Here is a 21,140-nt window from a genome sequence, read left to right as displayed (position 1 = left end):
CATGTAATAAATCTCCCCATCCCGCTCACGTTCCCTTTCCTTTCACACTGTCCTTTTCTATTTATTATTGTTCTAGTCCTCACCTTCCATCCCTGGTTCTTTCCCTCCCTGTCACAGATCATCCCCCTCGGCTGTGCTCTTCCTTCCCTGATCTTATCCAGGGGCGGCTCCAGTCCCCAGCACGCCAAGCCTGCTGTGCTTGGGACGGTGAAATGCCTACAGCCGCCCCTAATCTTACCCCTTCCCCTTGTGCTGATCCTGGGCTGGGAGCTCATTGAGATCTAAGGACACAGATCTGTACAAAACGCTCCCTGCTGCTGCTTCTCCCCAACCCCCCAAACCCTGATTGATTCATTCTGTGTCCCTGCCACCCCTACCCCTGCCTGTGCCCAGCCCAGCTGTTAGTTCTGCCCCCTGCCCAGCCCCCCACATCAGCTCCTCTTCCCCTCCTGCAGCTCCAGGGTCTTACCCCTCCCCCTTCCTCCCTGGGCTGCAAAGAGGGGGAGGAGCTTCCAGAGGCCAAACAGATGAGGAGCCAGGTTCTGGCTGGACAGCAGTCCTCCAAGATCATAGAGACTGGGGTCCATGAGGCTAGAGAGGCTGATTTCCGATTCCTGCCTCTGCTGCATGTCTCAGGGACACAGTCTGAGCTGGGATCCCGGCCCCAGCACCTGGAGCCAGGGTCGGATTCTCTCCCCAGGGACGGAGCCCGGCGGGAAAGTGAAGATCGGGGCCTCGTCACCAGCATCGATAAATGTCACCTGCCCCCGGTCACAGTCCAGACAAACCCGGATCCTGCTGGGGACCTGGCTCAGGGGCAGGGGGGTCACAGGGGAGGTGAGAGCCTGGAACTCACCCCCCCACCACCTACATCGCCCCACAGCCCAGATCCCCCCCTCAGGGCTAAAGCTGATCCATCCCTTCCTCCCCACAGACTCTCTGGCCACTCCTACAGCCCAGAATCGCCCATCCCCCACCTCCACCTCCCAGCAATGTCTCCCCGAGGTGAATCCCTCACAGCCCAGCACACAGGGCTCAGTGTCAAATCTCTCAGGGTTGTCAGGCAGATCCTGCCGTGTGTCTCCCCGTCTCACACTTTTCCGATCCTCAGACAGGACGAGGTGGGGATAAGCTGTATCTGGATCCAGAGTCACATTCACTGGAGAGAGAATCAGAGCGTTAGGGGCAGAGCTCAGCCCTGGGGGAGGGTTTGATGGTGTCAGTGACAGAATCTGCCCCAGCTGGGGAGTGACTCAGAATCTCCTTCCCGCAGGATTTACCCATCAGCTCTGAATGGGGAGCAGCTCTGAGATGTCAGCACAGTGCAGGGGAGAGTCACGCCCCTGGCAGAGATGGGCCCTGCAGCAAAAGGGTCACTTGTGCCAGGTCTGGGACTCAGGCTCTTTCAGGTCCTGCTGCACATCTCTCCAGGGAGGGGACTAGAGCCCCAGGTGCCGGGGGGGGCATAGAGTGGTGAGAAACTGAGCTCCCTCTGCTCAGTGCTCACTGACCCGCCTCACCTCTCTCTGCAGTTTCCCATCTTAAACCCCATATTCCCAGATGAGAGAGATCATCGCTGGGCGGAGAGAACAGATACATCCAAGCCCTGTGCCCTCAGCCTACGTGAGAGCAAGGAGAGTGTTGGGGGAGAAGGAGCGGGAGGAGAAGGAGGGAGAGCAAGCAGAGAGATGAATGGAGACATGAAGGAAGGGATCCCAGAGGGGAGAGAAAACCATATTGGATGAGGAGGAGGGGCAGGGGAGGCCCAGGGTGGCAGCAGCACGTGGAAGGTTATACAGAATTTGCTGTGAATGTGAAAACAGCAACTCACCTGCCTGTTCCCTCCAAGCAGCCACCATCACCAAACCTCCAGGCCCTTCCACCTGCCCCCACTCCTACTGCCTCCGCACCAGCCCCATTCAGCTGACAGCCTGATGCTCTCCCCACCCTCCTGTTCCTGCCAGGCACTGCCTGCCTTCCAGACCCTTCCAAACGCCATCCCATCCCTCAGCCTTCTGGGCTCTTCCCAATCCCGCTGTGTCTCCCTCTTTGTACTCTCATGACTTTCCCCCTGGGCTCTCCCTGTACTCTAGCACCAGGGTTCTCATGACTTTGCATATTTTATTTCCTCACCTCCCCATTTTGTCATTTGAAATATCTTTGTTTCTCTCTCTAATAGTGTCTGGATTTACTGCTGTACTCAGGCCATGGCTACACAACTTCCCTCCCGTCCCGATGTGCTGGGAAATGCAGGATGCTTGTGAGCTCTGCCCTGAGCAACGAACTCCCCTCCCATGGCCACAGTCAGGGGAAAGCAGCAAAACGTTCTAACTGCTGCTGAGACTGGCACATTGATAGAATCTGAACTTCAGTTACCTTCTTGTACAGGTGGCGCAGAACTTCCCAGCCCTGGAAACACAGAATCAGAGATAAGAGCTCATCTGAACAAGCACATTAACAGAAATTAGTGTTGTAGAGAGGGAGGCCACTCGTCCGGGATTTTAATGGACAGGCCTCTGTTTGAGAGGTTTATCCGATGTCCAGCACCGGGTCTAAAATGGATGTGATTTTGTCCAGTGCTGGATGGGGGACATCACTCCGCCCCCTCTATCTCTGAAAAATGCGGCATGACCTCACACGCACCATCACGCCAATGAGGATGGGGTGGCACAGGGTGGCTCAAACCAAACCCGACAGTCTGGAAATGTCCAGCCTTCTGGGAGTGACTGAGTGGCTCCTTATGTGTATAAAATGTTACACTGCGAAAAAGATACGTTCTAGAGTTCAGCATAAAGTAAACAATCCCCAAATACACGTGTGAGCATTTCTCTGTCAGTGGCTACAATTTTAACAGACTCTTTTTTCCTTAGGAGAATTTCTATCACTTTTATAATTATTAATAATCATGAATTAGACTTTCCCTCCTGACACTCTGAAGTGACATTGCCAGCCTGCTACCAAAGACCTGGTCCGGCTGCCATTCATGTTGCTGGCCAGTCTCCCCTGGAATTCAATGGGAGGCCTGAGGCACGGAGGGGAATTTTGAAAGGGACGGGAGCAGGGCTGAACTGAGAATAATTCAGAAAAACAGAATTGAGGGATAGTTTCCCTCGCCCAACCCTGCAGTGCTGACCGGCCCGCGGCCCAGGACTCTGGCAGTGATGTAAAGGGCCTGGGACTCTAGCCACAGCCATGGCGGTCAGAGGCCCTTAATAATCTCCAGGCCCCAGGGCAGTTGCCCCTTTTGCCTCTTCAGCCCTGAGTGGGAGAAAAGGGTTTTCTTTTGGCTCCTGTGAATATGATATAAAGGCCAGAGGGCAGCTGGGGTATAGGAGAAGATTTGATATTTTCCCTTCCAAGTTGTCCACTGTCTGGAGCAGGTTTTTGTCCCTGCAGACAGTCGCTGGGGTCAGGGTCACCCTCCTTAACTAAAGATAGAGAATGAGCATGAACTTGTTGGCTTTTGGTACAATTTTCAAAATCCAGAGTTCCTAGGCCCCATTTTCCAAAGAAGCCTGAGAGTTTAAGTCCAGTCTTCTCTCCCCACCACCAAACTCATGCCCGTGTTACCCTTCCCCAGTCTACTGACCCTGACCCACTTTTCAGGCTTTTACCTCCTTCACTGACCAATCTGTCCCACCCAGTCTGTGCTGTTCAGTTTAGGAGTTGGGTAGGTGGCTGGCATAGATGTCTCTCTCTCTTAGTGCACTGATTCTTAGCACGCACAAAAGATAAAGAAACTCTCTGGCAAGCATGTGGTTTGTGATGCAAAAATGAGCAAATGCAAATAACGTGTGTCCATTTCTTTGGCTCACATCCCTCTGCTGTCCTGTTAATTTCCAAAGCTGGATGGTTCATCTTCCTGTCTGACACTGGCAAAGACCGTACTAACTCAGTAGACACGTTAACATACACACAGACACCCATTGGTTCAGCCCGATGCTTTATCGGCCCCATCACACACTGATTGCAAAGACCACAGGCCAGAGGTACATGAGGAGCTAGAATAATTGAAATGATGCCCACCAGTTCCCAGTGTCTGTACCAGTTACTGCCTGTAAAGCTCCTTTCTCCACTCTCGCTTCCCTCCTGTTGTGTTCTGTGGCAACATATTGTGTCCCTCGGGTTGGACCATTAGCCAGTGTCCTCTCTGTGTGTGTGTATTATCATACAATCGCCAGTTACATGATCACACACTGTTTTTGCCACAGGACCCCTGCCTCATTCTTTCACTGGCCGGGATGGATGCACAAGGGGTGAGAATAAAGGGTGCACAGGCAAACATAAAACCGGCATTAACTAACTCTCAAGTCTTCAACATTGCAGCCTAAATCATATTCTGTTCAGGGGATTTGTGCAATATTCTGTATTTGTATCATGTCCCCTCTCAGTCCTCTCTTTTAAAGGTAAATGTCCCAATTTTTTCAATCTCTCCTCATGCTGATTCTCATTGCCTCTCTCTGAGCCCCCTTTTCTTCTTCGATATCCTTTCTGAGATGGGGTGAGAAGTACTCAACACAGTGCTCCAGATGAGGGCAAACCACTGATTTACCTAATGGCTGTATAATATTTCCATGTCATTCACCATCCCATTTTTATGGATTCTCATATTTTGTTTGACCTTTTCCCCAGAGCTGCACAGTGAGCAGAGGGTTTTGTCAAGCTGGTCACTGTGAATTCCCGGTTGCTTTAGTGAGCTGCTGATGCACTTATTTTCAAACCCTGTAATGTGAATGAGTTTTTCAATTTTTTCCCTCTGTGGTACATTCATTTATCACCAGTGCACTTCATATCCCACCATGTTTCCCTTTCACATAGCTGGGGGGGTAGGTCCCTCTGAACCGCCTCATAGTCTTCACAGGACTTGACTAGCCAACCTCAAATGTGGCCCCCAGGAAGAAGAATCATTCTCCATGGGGACCACTCCCGCAATCCCCTGTGCATCCCTCTATTCCTCTCCCACTCCCTCCCCATACCACTCCTCTCCTGCCCCATCTTCCCCAAGGAATTCCAGAGCCCATACTGGCTCTCTCTGGGCCCTTACTCGCTTCCCATGCAGCTTGGATCCTGCCGTGTGTTTGGAGGGCTACAGTCAGTGTGTGATGCGGTCTCTGTATCTCTGTGTGTGACCAATGGGTGTCTGTGCAGTGAATGTGCTAACTCCTGCTGGCTGCCATGTACCTGTGCCACGGCTAGAGTAGTAGCAGCAGCAAATGTCTGGGCACATGCAGCCCTGTTAGGGCTTCTGAAAATTGAAACAAGCAGCCTAGACATTAACCTGCCCTGGCCCAGCCCTTTGTCCACCTACCCTCCCAGAGCCTCCAGCCCCATCAGGGACTCTAACAGCATCTAGCTGAGAATCCACTGAGCTTCCAGTGTGCACAAAAGAACTCCTTAGGTACTCAAAATCACACTGTTGGCCACATAAACCTATGAGTCTTTTCACCTTACTACAGAGCCGTCCCTGCCCCAAAGAGCTAGGGTAAAACGTTAACTGTATGAGAAAAATGGAATGGAAATCTCAGGGCAGGGGGAGCTTTGGATATTGATGCAATAGGAGCTTAGTTACCTGGGAAGACGATGTTTCTTCTCCAGTCTGAAACCAAACACAGAGAGGGATGAGAACTCAGCTGAGCAAATGCAGCAACACCAGGGCTCTGGGATGAAGAGCAGCTGGCTTAAGCAGAACCCAGACAAGAGCAAAGTGATTGAGAAGCAGGGACACATTTTGAAGAGCTAGATGAGACTCTCCCCTTCATTCCATTGAATTTGTATAGCCCCATTCACCATAGTTGAGGTGCAAAGACTCGGGTCCTACGTGATCCTTCACTAGGCCGAGCTGACCAGGTAGCATCAGTGTCTAAACATCTCAGCTCACTAGGAAACTCTGCATCTTCCTGTGGGCAAGGGTCTGGCCACAGTGATCCCAGGCTCTGGCACCGCCAGGCTGGGTTACTGCAGATCACTGAATCCACAGCTGAGTGTGAAGGCTCCAGCTGGTACCTAATGCAGCTGCCAGCCTTAGGCCACAGTGACACATCAGGCCCATGTTCCAGTCCCTTCACCGGCTCCGAGTCCCCTTCTGATGCCAGTTTAAGGCCTTGGTTTTAATCTGCAAATCAATTACAGAATCCAGCCCCAGTGGAGGCTATTTGTGAGCTGTCCAGATAGGAGGCTACAGAGGCAGAGCATTGTATGGGGCACCCAGGTTGCAGGGCGGGGGTGACACAGCCACCCCTTAGTCTGGATTGTACCCTGGGTATGTCACAGTGACACCCTAAAGTAAAGCTCACTGGCTAAGCAGGGGATAGAGATGCCAAAACCCAGTGAAAATCAGAGCGGGAGGGGACAGGTGTTCCTGCCTGATGCTATGAATTCCCCTTCGAGAGCCCTAGATACCATTTGACCCACCCTCCCCTCTCCCATGTTTAAAGCCAGAGCTGATTGGACTCCATGGAGAGCCCTTGTTTCAGCTGAGTGATTGCTAGAGCTGAAACCGCTGATGAGCAGGTCTAGGCAGAGGTGTAGTGAGCGCCCGCTGTACCCTCCGACCAGAGGGTGCCCCGCAAGGAAGGGGGCCCCTAAAAGTGGCAAAAAAAAATGTAAGGTATAACTAGTAAGTGATGTTTATTGACGCTATTGCACAATCCATGTCGGTTTTATTGACAAAACCGTGAAGTCATTATGATACATCATAATGCTATTGGCTACATCAGTTGTCTGTCGGTCAGTTTCGAATTTTAGTTGGACCCATTCAAAGAATGTGTATTTGCGTTCATAATGGCAGTCGGCGGCTAAATGTTGTTAATTTAGTTGTTTAATTTTTTATCGTTTCCAATGCAGAAGCGTGCTTTGTGATGTTTAAGAGAATGTATAAGAGTGGAGCTAGTAAACGAAAGGCAGCAAAGATGCCGAGAAGGAACTTGAGAAAATTCCAAAGTTGTCAACGTATTTTGCGCTGCAATCCAATGTACAGGTACAGGCACATGAAATGGACAGTGCTAGCAGCGACGAATCGTATCCAGAAGTATCCAGAAGTGCTTCAAGTGAGGTCGAAGGTGAAGCCAGTTGTTCTACCAAACAAACTGTGACAGATATTCCAGCTGCTGACGGGAAAGAAGTATCTGAATCTGAACCACTGACTGATGATCCAGGAGATTGGCCGTCTATAATATCGGACAGGCAAGTGTGTGACATTGTTGCACGTGGCCCACCGCAGCAGAATGAAAGTTACGAATTTCCATTTAACGAGGAAAGACGGAGGTTCACAAGTACTCATTTCTATCAAACCATGGCAAATGGCGAGAAAATAAGACGTTCATGGTTAATGTACTCAGTTCAGAAAGATGCCATTTTTTGTTTTTGTTATAAATTATTTGGCACTGGCGACATACCGCTACGTCGTGGAACATCTGCTTGGAAAGCACTGTCAAAAAGACTTCCGCAGCATGAAACAGGCAAAGGTCATCAAGAGTGTATGGTGAAATGGTTTGACCTTCGGTCAGGCACAGTAAACCGTATATCTATTGACCAACTCGAATTGCAGGCTTTTCTGAAAGAAAGAGATTTCTGGAGAAATGTTGTCAAACCCATGGTTGATGGCATTATTTTCTTGTCCAAAAGAAACTTGGCATTTCGAGGAAGTAATGAAAAGCTCGGCGATCCTTCGAATGGCAACTTTTTGGGACTGTTTGAATTGCTTGCAAAGTATGATACTGTCCTCAGCGAACTTTTACAGAGGATTAAGAAGGCAGAGACACATGTTCAGTACCTCAGTCCACAGATCCAAAATGAGCTGATTCAACTTGTTGCCAGTAACATTCAAGAGGCCAACATAGCACAGCTTAAAAAAGCAAAATATTATTCAGTTATTTTGGACTGTACTCCTGACGTGTCACATGAAGAACAGATGTCTGTGGTGTTATGCTTTGTTGAATGCAAAGATGAAGATAGTGTCAATATTCGTGAAGCGTTTGTTGGTTTTCTTAATGTTCATGATACAATTGGCGAGGGCTTATTGGAAGCGTTTCTTGAAAAGGCAAACAATTTAGGAACAGACATTGCTGACATGAGAGGCCAAGCTTATGATAACGGCGCAAATATGAGAGGAAAGAATAAAAGCGTTCAAGCCCGCATGCTAGAAATAAATGACCGTGCCTTGTATGTACCATGTGGAGCTCACACTTGGAATCTTGTGATCTCAGACGCGGCAAAGTCATCGAAATGTGCTGTTGACTTTTTCAGTCTGATTAACGGAATATACGTTATCTTTTCTTCTTCACCTTCACATCGGGATATACTTCAAGAACATATGCCAATATCTGTTAAAGGGTTATCGGACACTCGTTGGGAGTCGAGAATTGATGCTGTGAAGCCATTGCGTTATCACCTTGAAGAATTGTGCAATGCTTTGTCATCTTTGCGAGAATATGCGCTCGAAAAGATGGCAATACAGCAACAGAAGTCGGTGCGCTTTTAGACCATGTTACTACGTGGCCTTTTGTTCTGACTGTGTACACGTGGTATGATATACTATTTCACGTCAATAAAACCAGCAAATTAATTCAGTCACCAGATGTGTCAATTGACGTACTGCAGGCAGAAGTTGGTGCTACAATGAAGTTTTTGGAAGACTATCGAAATATAGGATATAACTCTGTGGTCACAAATGCACGTGAAATAGCAGAGCATATGGGTATTGAGCAGGTGTTTCCAGAAACCAGGGTGCGACATAAGAAGAGAATGTTTGATTACGAATGTGCTGATGATTTGAGTCGTCTTTCTGCCGAAGAAAAATTCAAATCGCAGTTCTTTCTTGTTCTCACTGATCAGGCCATATCTTCTGTTTCGTCGCGATTTGACCAACTTGTGGAGTGGTATAAGTTGTTTGGATTTCTGTACAACGCTAACACCCTGAAGCAGTGTCACAGGGAAAATGAACTGGAGAATCACAGCAAAAATTTTGAAAGAAAAATGGGAGACATTGATGCCAACGAACTCATAAAGGAAATGAATCGTTTTATTTATGTCATCGAGAAAATTGTCACGGCAAACAATTTTTTAACGTACATATACAAGAACAGCCTTCAGGAGATATATCCGAATCTTTGCATTTGCATCAGAATTCTTCTGACCACACCAGTTACTGTCGCCGGTGCTGAAAGGAGCTTCAGCAGAATGAAACTGATCAAGAATATCCTGCGCTCAACCATGACAGATGACAGGCTTTCTGCGCTTGCAGTTATCTCAGTCGAAAACAAGATTGCCAGATCTCTGGACTGTGATGCATTGATTAACCAATTAGTGGAGAACAAGGCTCGAAAGATGCGCTTTGCGTAAATACGGAATACATGTACACTGTAGGCCTATATATACATAATATGAACCCTGTATATTGTATAAAATAAATACCGCATTCCAGTTTCTGCATTGTAAGGGGCTCCGGACATATGTTCGGAGGGGGCCACGTTCTTTGTTGCTACGGCCCTGGGTCTAGGGGCCAAGTCGTAGACCTAGTGTGGGGACAGGGCTGCAGTGAACAACATGGAGACGCAGCAGCAGCCACGGCCTGCTGGAATCCCTGGGAGGTTGTGGAACCTCAGAACGCACCATTGCTGAAGTGGCAGTGGGGGGCCAGCAGCAGCCGTGAGAACAGCAGTGGAGCTGAGCGGTGGCAGAGGTAACAGCGCCAGAAAAACCAGCAGAACCAGTGGCAGAGGCATCAGCCAGCGGTGGCAGAGACAGCAGCCGCAGTGAGCCAGTTCCAGAGGCGTCGCTCGATGTGTCTCACCCTTTTTCAGGGATGGGAGGCAGTGAGCAGTCAGTGGCATAGGTGCAGACTTCCCCTCTGGCTGGTGGGAGCTTGACTCCCTGCTCCGCCCCAGTCCCCACTCCCATTCCACCCTCCTCCCCCAAACCCCTCTCCCACCTCTTCCCACCCCTGCTGTGCCCATTCCACCCCTTTCCCGAAGTCCCAGGCCCCCACCCTGCCTCTTCCCCACCTCCTCCCCCCCAAAGTGTGCCGCATCCCTGCTCCACCTCCTCCTTCCCAGAGCACCCTGAGTGCCGTGAAACAGCTGTTTTGTGACAGGCAGGAGGCACTGGGAGGGGGAAGAGTTGGTCAGCGAGGCTGCCAGTGGGAGAGATGCACTGGGGGAAGGGGGGAGCTTGGCTGTGGGTGGGTCCAGAGCACCTGCTAATTTTTCCCTGTGGGTGCTCCGGGGCTGTTGGCACCTAGAGCCAGCGGTGACAGCGATAGCAGCAGCAGCAAAACAGTTGCAGAGGTGGAGGCAGCAGCAGCTGCCTTGCTCAGTGCCCCCCCCGACCCACACACCTTTCAGGGGTGGGAGGTGAAGCCATGTGAGGGCGCCTCTGAACTCTGGGTCTTGGCTGATTAAGAACAACCAACTGTGAGTGGGCTGCAGTGGTGGGAGAGGCAGTGGTGTGTTACAGGTCATTCACTCATTGGATTTTCACATGGCCACGTGGGAAACTGAGGCAAAGGACACTGCCCAATGTACTGCGGGGTGGGGGGTTGCTCAGGGTTACATGCTTTGGAATCATGGCCGTGGTGTTTTCCCAAAACAATGCTGGGAGCCCTTTGCCTTGTAATATAAGTTTTCTTTTGTTACACCCAGACTCGGGGCGGGTGAGTGGGAAGTTTTGTCTCTTATCCTGTGTCTACACCAGCACTTTTGTCAGTAAAACTTTTGTCAGTCGGGGTGTGAATAAAGCACGTGCCTAACCTACATACGTTTCATGGACAAAAGCACCAGTGTGGACAGTGCTGTGTCAGTGGGAGACACTCCCAGTGACGTAGCTAGTGCCGCTCGTTGGGGGTGGTTGAATTATGCTGGTGGGAGGTTAGCACAGAGTGGCTACACGGGAGACCCGATTGCAGGGCAGCTGTAGTGGTAGAGTGGTGCCGCTATAAGCTTTAAAGGGGCCACTCTAGAGCCTTAAAGAGGCCCAGGAGTTACATTTTCCCAGATTATTGGGTTGGATCTCAAGGTTTTTCTGTTTTGTGTTGCTAAGAGGAACCCTTGACATTGAACCCAGCCCGTGTTGCTGCCGACTCCACCTGGCAGAAGGGCAAGAGATTGATAGATCCAGAGGTAGTTTCAACACCACGGAAAAGGCTGCATTCAAGAAACAGAAAACACTTACCAAGTTCTCTTTGAAGATCATCTAGGTAACACAGAATCAGAAACAAACACACTAATTAAGTGCTTCTCTTCTAGGATGGAATCAGCCCCAGTCTCCCATCATGGAGCCTGTCCCTCACAAACCCATTGACTCAGACTATGGGCAGGGAAATCACTGAGGTCTCGGGAGAAGAGTTGCTTTCCAACCCACAGGCAGGGCACAGAGCACCTGTGAAGTCCCATAGGATGTGGCTACACAGCAACTGAATACCCGCAATTGACCTATGTCAGCTAACTAGGATCATAAGACATGGGAGTTAGAAACCTAAATACCTTTAAAAATCTGGCCCTAACTCCCATTGATTTCAATTGGCATTAGGTGTCCAAATACCTTTAGAAAGCTGCCCTTAGAGCCCAATCCCGCTTCCTTGCATATTACATGTTCCCATTCGCTTTGCTGGGAGCGTTCGGTGTGCATGGAATGTAATACCAGGTCCTAAAATTATCAACATTATTCTGCTAGGGATGTGACTTGTGCATTTAGTGTTCGATCCTACACATGTTGAAATCAAAGGCACAGCTCTAATCGACGGTAGCAGTGGAGCATCAGGGCATTCATGTTTTTCTCATTTAAAAAATAAAACATGAGGAGACAAATTAATACAAAGTTTTCCTTGTTGGAGAAAAGGGCACAACACTTACCGATTTCTGTATCACGTTTCCCTGAAAACAGAAATAAATATAAAATATGATTAGGAGCATTTTTCTCTTGGCTATATGGTTGTCTGAGTTTTGTGAAAGTTGAACATTGTGTATAACTTTTCATATTACCTGTTGGGGTGAAATTTATCAGGCTTAATCTCATCCCAATTTCCTTTTAACATTAAATGAAAAAAAATGAACTCATCCTCAGATATAATTACACACAAGATCCACGTTGGACCAAATTATTTACTTGTCAGATGAGGCAAGAGGACATTTGAGGCCACATGGTTCCCCCATGTCATGGTGCTTCCAGCACCATGTGGATTTCATCCTCAGAGAAGATACATTTCAAAGAACATTTTCTTTCTGATTTCCTCTTACCCACATACTGAATAATTATCAATACATTATCACTGATAATTCATGTGATTTTCAAATTGATCTCTTTAATAATAATCATCATAAATAATAAAACAGCAAACAACTTAATGGAAAAGGTTCTATGTGGAGAAAAATTAAACTTTACTGATTTCTCCAAGATGTTTCTCTAAAGAAATGAAATAAAGAAACAGATGTAAATACAAGTTATTTAAGAATATTTTCAGTTAATAGAGATTTAAAGGCGTGTTTTCATTATATGAATGCCTGGCCCCTAAATACCAAACATTTCATTCATGTTTTACTAACCATGTGGCCACACTAGAGTTAAGTGTCCGACAGTAACTGACTATTTTCAAGGATTTACAATTCTGAAAGTTTTCAATTCCTTATGGAATTTGGGTCTGATTTTTCAAGGCATTTAGGAGCCTAACTCCCACTGATTTCAGTGATAGCTGACCATATACCTATTTAAGAATCTAGACATTAGAGCCCAGTCCTGCTTCCTTGTATTATCTCTCCAATTCCCATTTGCTTTGCTTGCAGCTCTGGCGGTGCAGACTGGAATTTCTGGCCCTCAAATTATCAGCATTATTGTTTTAGCGATATGACTTGTGCATTCAGTGCTTAATCCTACACTCACTGAAGTCAATGGCAAATCTCTAACTGATGTTAGTGATGCAGTATCTGGACTTTCAACTTTTTCTGGTTAAAAAACTGCACCCAAAAAATTCATAAAGAAATACCCTTATGAGGAGACAAATTTGTAGAAAAGTTTTACTTGTTGGAGGAAAGAGCATGACATTTACAGATTTCTATATCCCCTTCCATTAAAAATAAACAGAAATAAATATAAATTCTTATTAGGAGCATTTTTGCCTTGGTTATACAGTTGTCTGCATTTCGTGAAAGTTGCCCAGTGATTATACAATTCATGAGCCTTTGATGGGTTTCATATTCTCAACACCAGAAGAAAAAGTTTTCCCTTCTCCATCTCTGACTTATTGTTCCTCACCACTGTCAGAACTCAGGTTCAGGCTCAGAGCTCATGTCTATTCAGACCCCTCTTTTCTTTTCTACTGTGTATATATTTTAATATTACCTATTGGGGTGAAATTTGCCAGGCTTTGTCTCATTCCAATTTCTTTTTAACGTTAAATGAAATCACAGACAACTGCTCCCAAAATAAAATCACACACAGTCGTTATGGGGACCCAACTGTGTACAAAATATTTACTGATCAGAGGAGGGAAAGAGACATTAACTAATTCCCAAAGTCCATGGGGACTGAGGAGGGAATAACTGCTCAGCTGGGTGGGAAGTGGTCAGAAAAGAGCGAGGAGGGGAGAAGGTTTTGGCTCAGTCTTCCCTCCACCCCTTCCCCAAATGCTCCATTCAGCTTAACTGAGGCAGTTCGGGGGCAGAAATATTCTGTGCCTGTAAAGGGCTGGTGCAGATCACTGCCTCCTGCAGCAAATGGGAACCTTAGTAACGTTTCCTTCCCTGTGCTGCTGAGAGGAGCGCAGTGCAGGTCTGTGCTTCCTCTGCTTGGCCTAGTGTAAAATTTCATTCTTCCCTTTTTTCATTTATTAGAAGAAAATTCTTGTTAATTTCGCTAACATTTTCCCCTGTGACATTTACCTTTTATTTTAAATAGATGAACAGTGAGGCCAATGAAACCAAACAAAACCGGGAGAATCACACTCAGAGCCACCATCCATGGATTCACCCTCGGGAAAAAGAAATCTGAAAAATAAACCCCACAGGATTTGCATTAGTTTGGAAGCAGGAACAATGTCAAATTTTTCTCTATTGCACGTAACTACATAAATAGTCCCCAGTAGGACGTATGTGAGATAAAGTGAAAACATGACCTCCTCTATGCTACACAAAAGACCAAAACCTGATTGTAAAAATTGCTCCAACCAACACAGCTTTAGCACTGATTATCCTGTGAATGAACAGGCCTGGTTTGATTCATAGTATTCAGAGCTTCATTGAGTTCAGGGGCAAATTCTCTGCTCACAAAACTGCCCTGACTTCAGTGGAGTTATGGCAGCAAACAATTTGCACCTCACTGTTCAGCAACATTCAGAAATTGCAAGAGTATTTTAGTGAGTCACTAATATTTTCCCCAATTATTTCAATGAATTATAATCGCAATTAATCCAAACATTAAGTGCTGAAAATTGATTCATCTTCTTTTGCCATTCTTGTATTTACAGCATTTAAATCATCTAGCCAGGGTGGGCATTTCAAACATGCCTAAGGATTTGTGCACTGGTTTAGTGAAACTGGTGTAATGCTCATGCAGTTATTGTTACACTGATTCCACAGCTGAACACGTAACAGGACTGCCCCAATTTAACTAAACTGGTTGACAAAACTTTAAATTGTAAATCAGCTGAATAGTGTCCTTTATCCATTTAGTATAAATCAGTAAGGAACTGACTTAAGCTAAAAACATAGGACACTCTGAAACTGAAATAAGCGCATTCAGACAAGGGGTTTCATCAATAACTCAGTAGATAATCAGTGCAGCTTGTGTGTGTAAACAAAGGCAAAGTGAGTTATGAGCACAACTCCCATTGAATGTCAACGGAAACAAGCCCCCATAATTTGGTGACATTTCACTTATTGAAAAGGTAGCAAACAAACCATAGTGTAAAAATTGCTACAGTCATAAAATCATTGTGGTGAAGTTAAGTTTTTAGGAACAAACTCTTTAAAGGTTTGGTGAATATTTCTTCTCAAAAATCACACTTTTTTTTAAGTAAGAGTTTCAGGAATATCGGAGTTAAGATTTACATGAAACCCAAAACTCTGATAACTCTGAATCTTCAAAATTAAGGGAGATTGCCTGAGTTGTAACCTGTTAAGGTACCAGTTTTTGAACTTCCTTGTTTTTATGTAGGTTACAAAATATGCACAACGGATGCTTGAGTTCTTTGTTTCCTATGTTTTGTTTTGTTTCTGATTAAGGTGATTTAAGCGTGTGGGTTTAGCTGGTAACTGACCTGCTATATAAACTGTTGATTCCTTTTCTTGATTGAGAACGGTGTTCCTGATCCAACAGGACAGGTACCGATTTGAATGTTCTTTTATAATAATAGAATTTTCTGTTTCAAACAGGCCACTATCGCCTAGGGATTTTGCTTCAGAGAGTGATGGTAATTCTTGCCCACTGCGATCTCTCCACAGAACCTTGGGCTCTGGGTACCACCCAGATGATTGACAAACCACCCAGATCCCTCCATCCTGGTGGCTCTCCACAGAGATGAGAGGATTGGAGCCCAAAGCTAGAAGAAAATTATATACGTGTGATAAGTCAATGAGTTACTTAACAGAGCTAAAAGGATGAGTGACAGATTGTGGATCCCTTACTCCCCTAGAGATCACTTGCTCATGTAGAAGGGAGAAATGAACACTGGAATTTCTGAATTCACAATACCCATGGACACCGGAAAAGATGTGAATAATTAAAATAATTTCACTGAGTAAGTGAGAGATATTGTCCTCTCCACCCAAGAGCAATGGAGCACTGAACACATTTGGAAATCTAGTCACTTCATTTAAATACCTAGTGGGATATGAATTTTTCAGAAAGCCAGTTTTTAGTATATTGGATAGACATTTTGTTTGTTCTATTTTTAAACAAATACATAAGTCTAACTGGCTCCATGGTGTCTCTGTCAGAGCAGCAGGGGACAAACGCTCAGACTCATCCACTAGCGGTAAATACATAATGTCTCCCTCCCTCACCACCATCTTTATGTGGCCTGAGCCAATCAGAAAGCTACAATTGATTTTGACTGTACCCCCAACTAACTACCAGTAGTGACTATGTCAGAAGGCCCTATAAACCTGGCAGTCCCACCTTAGCCACGCCTCAGAATGACTGCAGAGGATTTGGAAGACCACAGGCTGTCCACACTTGAAAGGCTACAGCAGCACAGCTTCACCGCTGTGGTGCTTCAGTGGAGACACTGCTTACACCAACGGCAGGACTTCTCCTGGGGTCATTGGTAATACACGTCTCTGAGAGGCAGTAGCTGGGTTGACAGAAAAATTGTTCTGTTGACCCAGCACTACCTGCATGGGGACTTAGGTCAGCTTAGTTTTGTCAGTCATGGAGTGTGTATTTTTCACATCCCTGAGTGACATAGTTAAGCTGACCTACTTTTCTAGTATAAACCAGGCCCATATTTGTCTAGACGTCTTTTCCCTCCTTTCTCTCCCTCCTTTTCAAGTCAGCCAAAAACATCTTTTGGGTAAGGAAATCTCTTGACCATTCCGAGAATGTCTTTAATAAAACGTTGGGAAAGTTTTCAGCATATTTTCCAAAGTGTATGATCATGGTCATGTGCTGAAATCTAGTCACACTGTGTTACTCTAAAATAATTCACAAGGTGCTAGTCACTGTTGTTGCAGTAGAAAAGAACAAAAACTGCAGCCCAGACTAACATAATACAGACAAGAGCAGCTGACCTGCTATCTTCAGTTCCAATGGGGCTTCTTCATAAAAAGAACCATCTTGAACAAAACATTTGTAATGTCCTTCATCTGAGTGTCTGATATTAAGAATCTGCAAGGAAACATTCCCATCCGTGATGCCAGCTTTCAAAAGCTCTGTCCTTCCACGATAGTCTGGCATCTGGTTCCCGTATTGATCCTTCCCATGCTGATACAGGTGCACAAATGAAAGGAACTCTGATCGGAACCATCTCACCTCCATGTTCACAGCGCTTATCCTGGCGGACAGGTGACAGGGTAACACAGTGGCCTCACCCACAACAGCAGTGACAGGGTGACCAGGACCGGTCACATTGAACTGGGCTGTGAAATACACCAAAGCAAAAAGAGAAGCAGCTTAGAGGGTTCAATAGGTTCAAAGTTTCCAAAAATTCAGCATGAGGCAGACACCTGGCAATCAAATTTCCAGCCTGAACACTGAAAATTTGGCACAATAACAAACAACTGAAAGCGGGGGAGGAGAGAGTTACATTAAAAAAAGTGACAGTCCAGCTCAGGTATAGGTGTCACTGGTAACTCCCCTTATATTAATCTGACATGCCACAGAGCCATTTCAGTGCCCCGTGAACGGACAGGGTGACCTGAGTATATACACTGTATACCTGAGCTCTGTGATCTGTCCCGGCCTTCACTATATTTCTGATGTGATTCTCAGCATTTGTTTTAATATGAGAAGGGTGAAAAGATGAAATCCTGACTCCACTGAAGCCAACAGAGATCACCTAGAATTTCACCCTAATGTTTTGAGACCCAGCTTCTTTGGAGACCACCTATCACGTCGTATGAGGACACCATTTTCATTGAGTGGAGGTTCCTGAGTTTTCCTCCTTTGCCCCCCTCCACCTGTTTTTAGTGAGACGGGGTCACTCCCAGGACATTTTCAGTACAGGGTCTTCAACTCTGGGACTCACTTGCGTTGGCCTCACTGACCCCAAATCACTTCAGCTTTAGGCCAGTGGCCTTGGTGTTTGAGAAAGGACTGGGTCACAGAGGGAGCAAGCATGTGAAGTAGGATGCTCAGCATGACCAGAGGTGTGTAGGGCAGCCCACAGTGGAAATGCCAACATCAGGGAAAGATGCAAAAAGGAGAGAAGATTCTCCCAAAACTGGTGGTTTACACTATAGTTAGATTCACCAACCAGTCAAAACTGTGCTCCTGATCCCCCATACTGGTTATCAAGAAAAGAAATCACACAGTCCCCTTTACTGCATTCCAGTCTCTGGCTCCCAATCAGCGAATAGGTTCAGTACAGTGAGAAGTTACTTAAAACTCTATTCACTTTACAAAATGTTATTTTAATTCCCCAAAGGACGAGACACATTACCAGATCAATACCAGTTTGAATCTTACCCAAAATACCATGCTGCTAGCCCATCCTTTAGTATCTAAATCTAAAGGTTTTATTAGAAAAGAAAAGGAACTAAAAAGAAGAGAGTTGCTAAATGGTCAAAGTAGTCAGATACTTTCATATACACACATATATACAGAGAGAGAGAGAGAGAGAGACTTCAGAATCGATATATCAGATTCTTAGCAGCACTGGTGAATTTGCTAGCTTGCAAAGTCCCTCTGGAACACATCTAAAGCTTGGATGGGTCTATCAGTCCTTTGTTCAAAGCTTCAGTTTGTAGGGAAGTTACTCCAGAGGTGAGAAGCAGGATTGCAGACAAAATGGAGAAGATGCAGCTGCCTTTTTATATCCTTTGCCACATGGCATGTACATCCTTTGTCCCAAACACAGCACATGGGCATGAAAAGGTACTTGGAGTCCCCTGTCTATTGGCATGTCCCCATAGGGGCTGACTCTGTGGGTGATCTGGGGTTGGAGCACCCATAGAGAAAAATTAGCACCCACTGGTAGCCAAACTTCCCGCCCCACAACAACTCCTCTGCCTACCTCCCAGCGCTTGCCGTTGCCAAATAACCTTAGCGCTGGGAGGGAGGAGGGAGGAGTGGGAACATGGCATGCTCAGGGGAGGAGGCAGGGAAGAGGTGGGTCTGGGGTGGGGATTTGGGGAAGGGGTTGGAATGGGGTGGGGAGGAGGGGCGGGGTCAAGCACCCACCAGCACCAGTAGAAGTCGGCACCTATGCATGTCCCTACATGTCCTGAAGAACAACAAGAAGTCCAATGGCACCTTAAAGACTAAGATTTATTTTGGACATAAGGTTTTCCCAAATAAATCTGTTAGTCTTTAAGGTACCACCGGACTCCTCATTTTTTTGTGTGGATACAAACTAACATAGCTACCCCCTGATACTTGTCTATATGTCCTGCTGACTCAGAGTCTCAGGCTTCTCTCAGTGGTTCACTCTACAGCAGGCTGGATAGTGCTGATGCCGGTCTGTCTGGGGGTGTCACCCAAATGCACAGCACAAGTTTGAGGCACAAATATACTGCACATATTTATATCTCACCATACAAAGATGACACAGACCTGTAACCCTAACCCTAAGGAGAACAATTTTTCTCCCTCCTCCTTATAACAATCTTTCAGGTATTTGAAAACTGTTATCATGTCCCCTTCTCTTTTCCAGACTAAGCAAACCCAGTTCTTTCATCTTCCCTCATAAGAAATGTTTTCCAGACCCCTAATCATCCTTGTTGCTCTTCTCTAGACTCGCTCCAATTTGTCCATATCTTTTCTGAAATGTGGCACCCAGAACTGGGCACAAGACTCCAGTTGAGGCCTAATCAGCGCAGGGTAGAGTGACATAATTACTTCCTGTGGCATATCTTGTATAAGATTCATTGTGATTTTGTAATATTGGTATCAATGGTCACCCACATTCCATACAGCCTCACACTCAGATACAATGATATAAGTACCTAGATAGAGAAACTGAGTTGCTTCATATGCAGCAGGTGGAGAATTACTTCTCCAGAAAGGTTGAGGAGGAAGTGGAGACTTATTTACTGATAATGAGCTGTGATGAAGTGGGAATGTTCTTGATGTGTTATGTGAATGCTGAGTGGGGAGTATTGACCTGGGAAGGTTGCAGGGGAGTTTTGCTGGGGCTGCCTGCATTGGGGAAAGCAGGATACCTGAGCATGTAACCTGAGAACCCAGGAGGGTGGTTCGAGGCCTGGTAACACCTCTGCCTGGGACACTGGACAAAGGACACAAAGGCTGGGGAAGGAGCTGGGGGGAGGCAGAGTGAGAGGCTGGAGGAAGTTTCAGTTTGGAGCTCGCTGGGAAATGGAGAGGGGTGCCCCAACCGGGCTGTGGCTTCCCTGGGGACCCCAGAGGGACCTACCTAAAGGGGTTCCTGTTGTCTGTACCGGGAAGACCTGTTTTGGACTGTGTTCCTGTCATCTAAATAAACCTTCTGTTTCACTGGCTGGCTGGCTGACTGACAGTCATGGTGAATTGCAGGAAGCCGGGGGTGCCAGGCCTAGTCTCCCCGCACACTCTGTGACAACTGCCAATCTGAAATTTGTTGTAGGGTGGGTTTGGGTATTTTTTGGGGGTTTTTTTTCTTTGGGTTTGGTTTAGTTTTTTTCAGTTTTGTTCAAAGGAGTGGAATAGGCATGATTTATAAATCACTACCATGAAACAAATCCTACAAGCAGCAGCAGGACCAGTGGGATTCCTACCTGATTCCAGCTTGTGAATGTGATAAGTAATGAAGAAAATGATCAAATTAGGTAGAGAGGCGCTCACTGCGGAGTTAGGACAGAATGAAAGAACCTTCATCTTCACTGTAACTTGATCTGGACAACAGGATAGGGAAGAGAAAAATACTTTCCTAAAACATGTTTTGCATTCAAATCTGATTTGTTAGAAAAAAGGAACTATTATCTGTAATTAGTGAACTGATCGTTTCTGGTCACCGTGTCCTTCAAGATTTTAGAGCTGGTAGATCTCATCCTCTCACACCTTGTTTTTAATGACCATTTCAGAGTGGAAAACAAACTTTCCTGATTTTTCAACTCCCAACTGGTTTCTCAATTTTGAATGGACGAGTCATTGAATTGAGCTAGTTGGGTACATTGAAATGAATAAAATATTTTCTTTGTACCTGCAGAACAGGCTATTGCTGTCAAAAGCTGGGTGAGCCCTTCAACAAATTCCACTTCCAGGTGCTTAGACAGTGACTGCCACCACTTCATTGATCTGATTTTCTTTAAAACTTTTGAAGCAAACATATACTGCTTGAATATTATATATATATATATGCCTTAGCATCAGCTGTCATAATTTTAATCTGAAATATAAACCAGTATTTAAATTAAAAAATGCCAAGTGAAAGAAAAGCCTCTGATTTTTTAAATCATTTTTTAAAGATCAATTTTCATCCACCCTGAGAGTCTGACATTTCCTTCAGACCCTTATTGCCAAAGAACTACAGCACTTTGATGAATTAAATTAATAGGGAT

General features: G+C 46.0%; 1 protein-coding gene across 1 annotated transcript; it reads right to left on the bottom strand.

Moving 5' to 3' along the window:
* Positions 1-480: 480 nt before the first annotated feature.
* On the bottom strand, positions 481-20,916 carry LOC123344840 (butyrophilin subfamily 1 member A1-like). The gene is made up of 10 exons (XM_044981324.1): positions 20,783-20,916; positions 20,358-20,474; positions 16,716-17,063; positions 15,245-15,526; positions 13,869-13,973; positions 11,847-11,867; positions 11,167-11,187; positions 5,570-5,596; positions 2,377-2,409; positions 481-1,159 (listed from the first exon to the last, which is right to left on the bottom strand). The coding sequence occupies exons 1-10, from the start codon at positions 20,907-20,909 to the stop codon at positions 633-635; spliced, it is 1,608 nt and encodes a 535-aa protein (XP_044837259.1). The 5' UTR covers positions 20,910-20,916; the 3' UTR covers positions 481-632.
* Between the last annotated feature and the right edge of the window lie 224 nt (positions 20,917-21,140).

This window comes from Mauremys mutica, chromosome 12 (assembly GCF_020497125.1).
Source record: "Mauremys mutica isolate MM-2020 ecotype Southern chromosome 12, ASM2049712v1, whole genome shotgun sequence".
Lineage (NCBI taxonomy): Eukaryota > Metazoa > Chordata > Testudines > Geoemydidae > Mauremys > Mauremys mutica.
The sequence above is the reverse complement of the archived record's forward strand: the minus strand, read 5'-3'. Positions and strand labels throughout refer to the sequence as shown.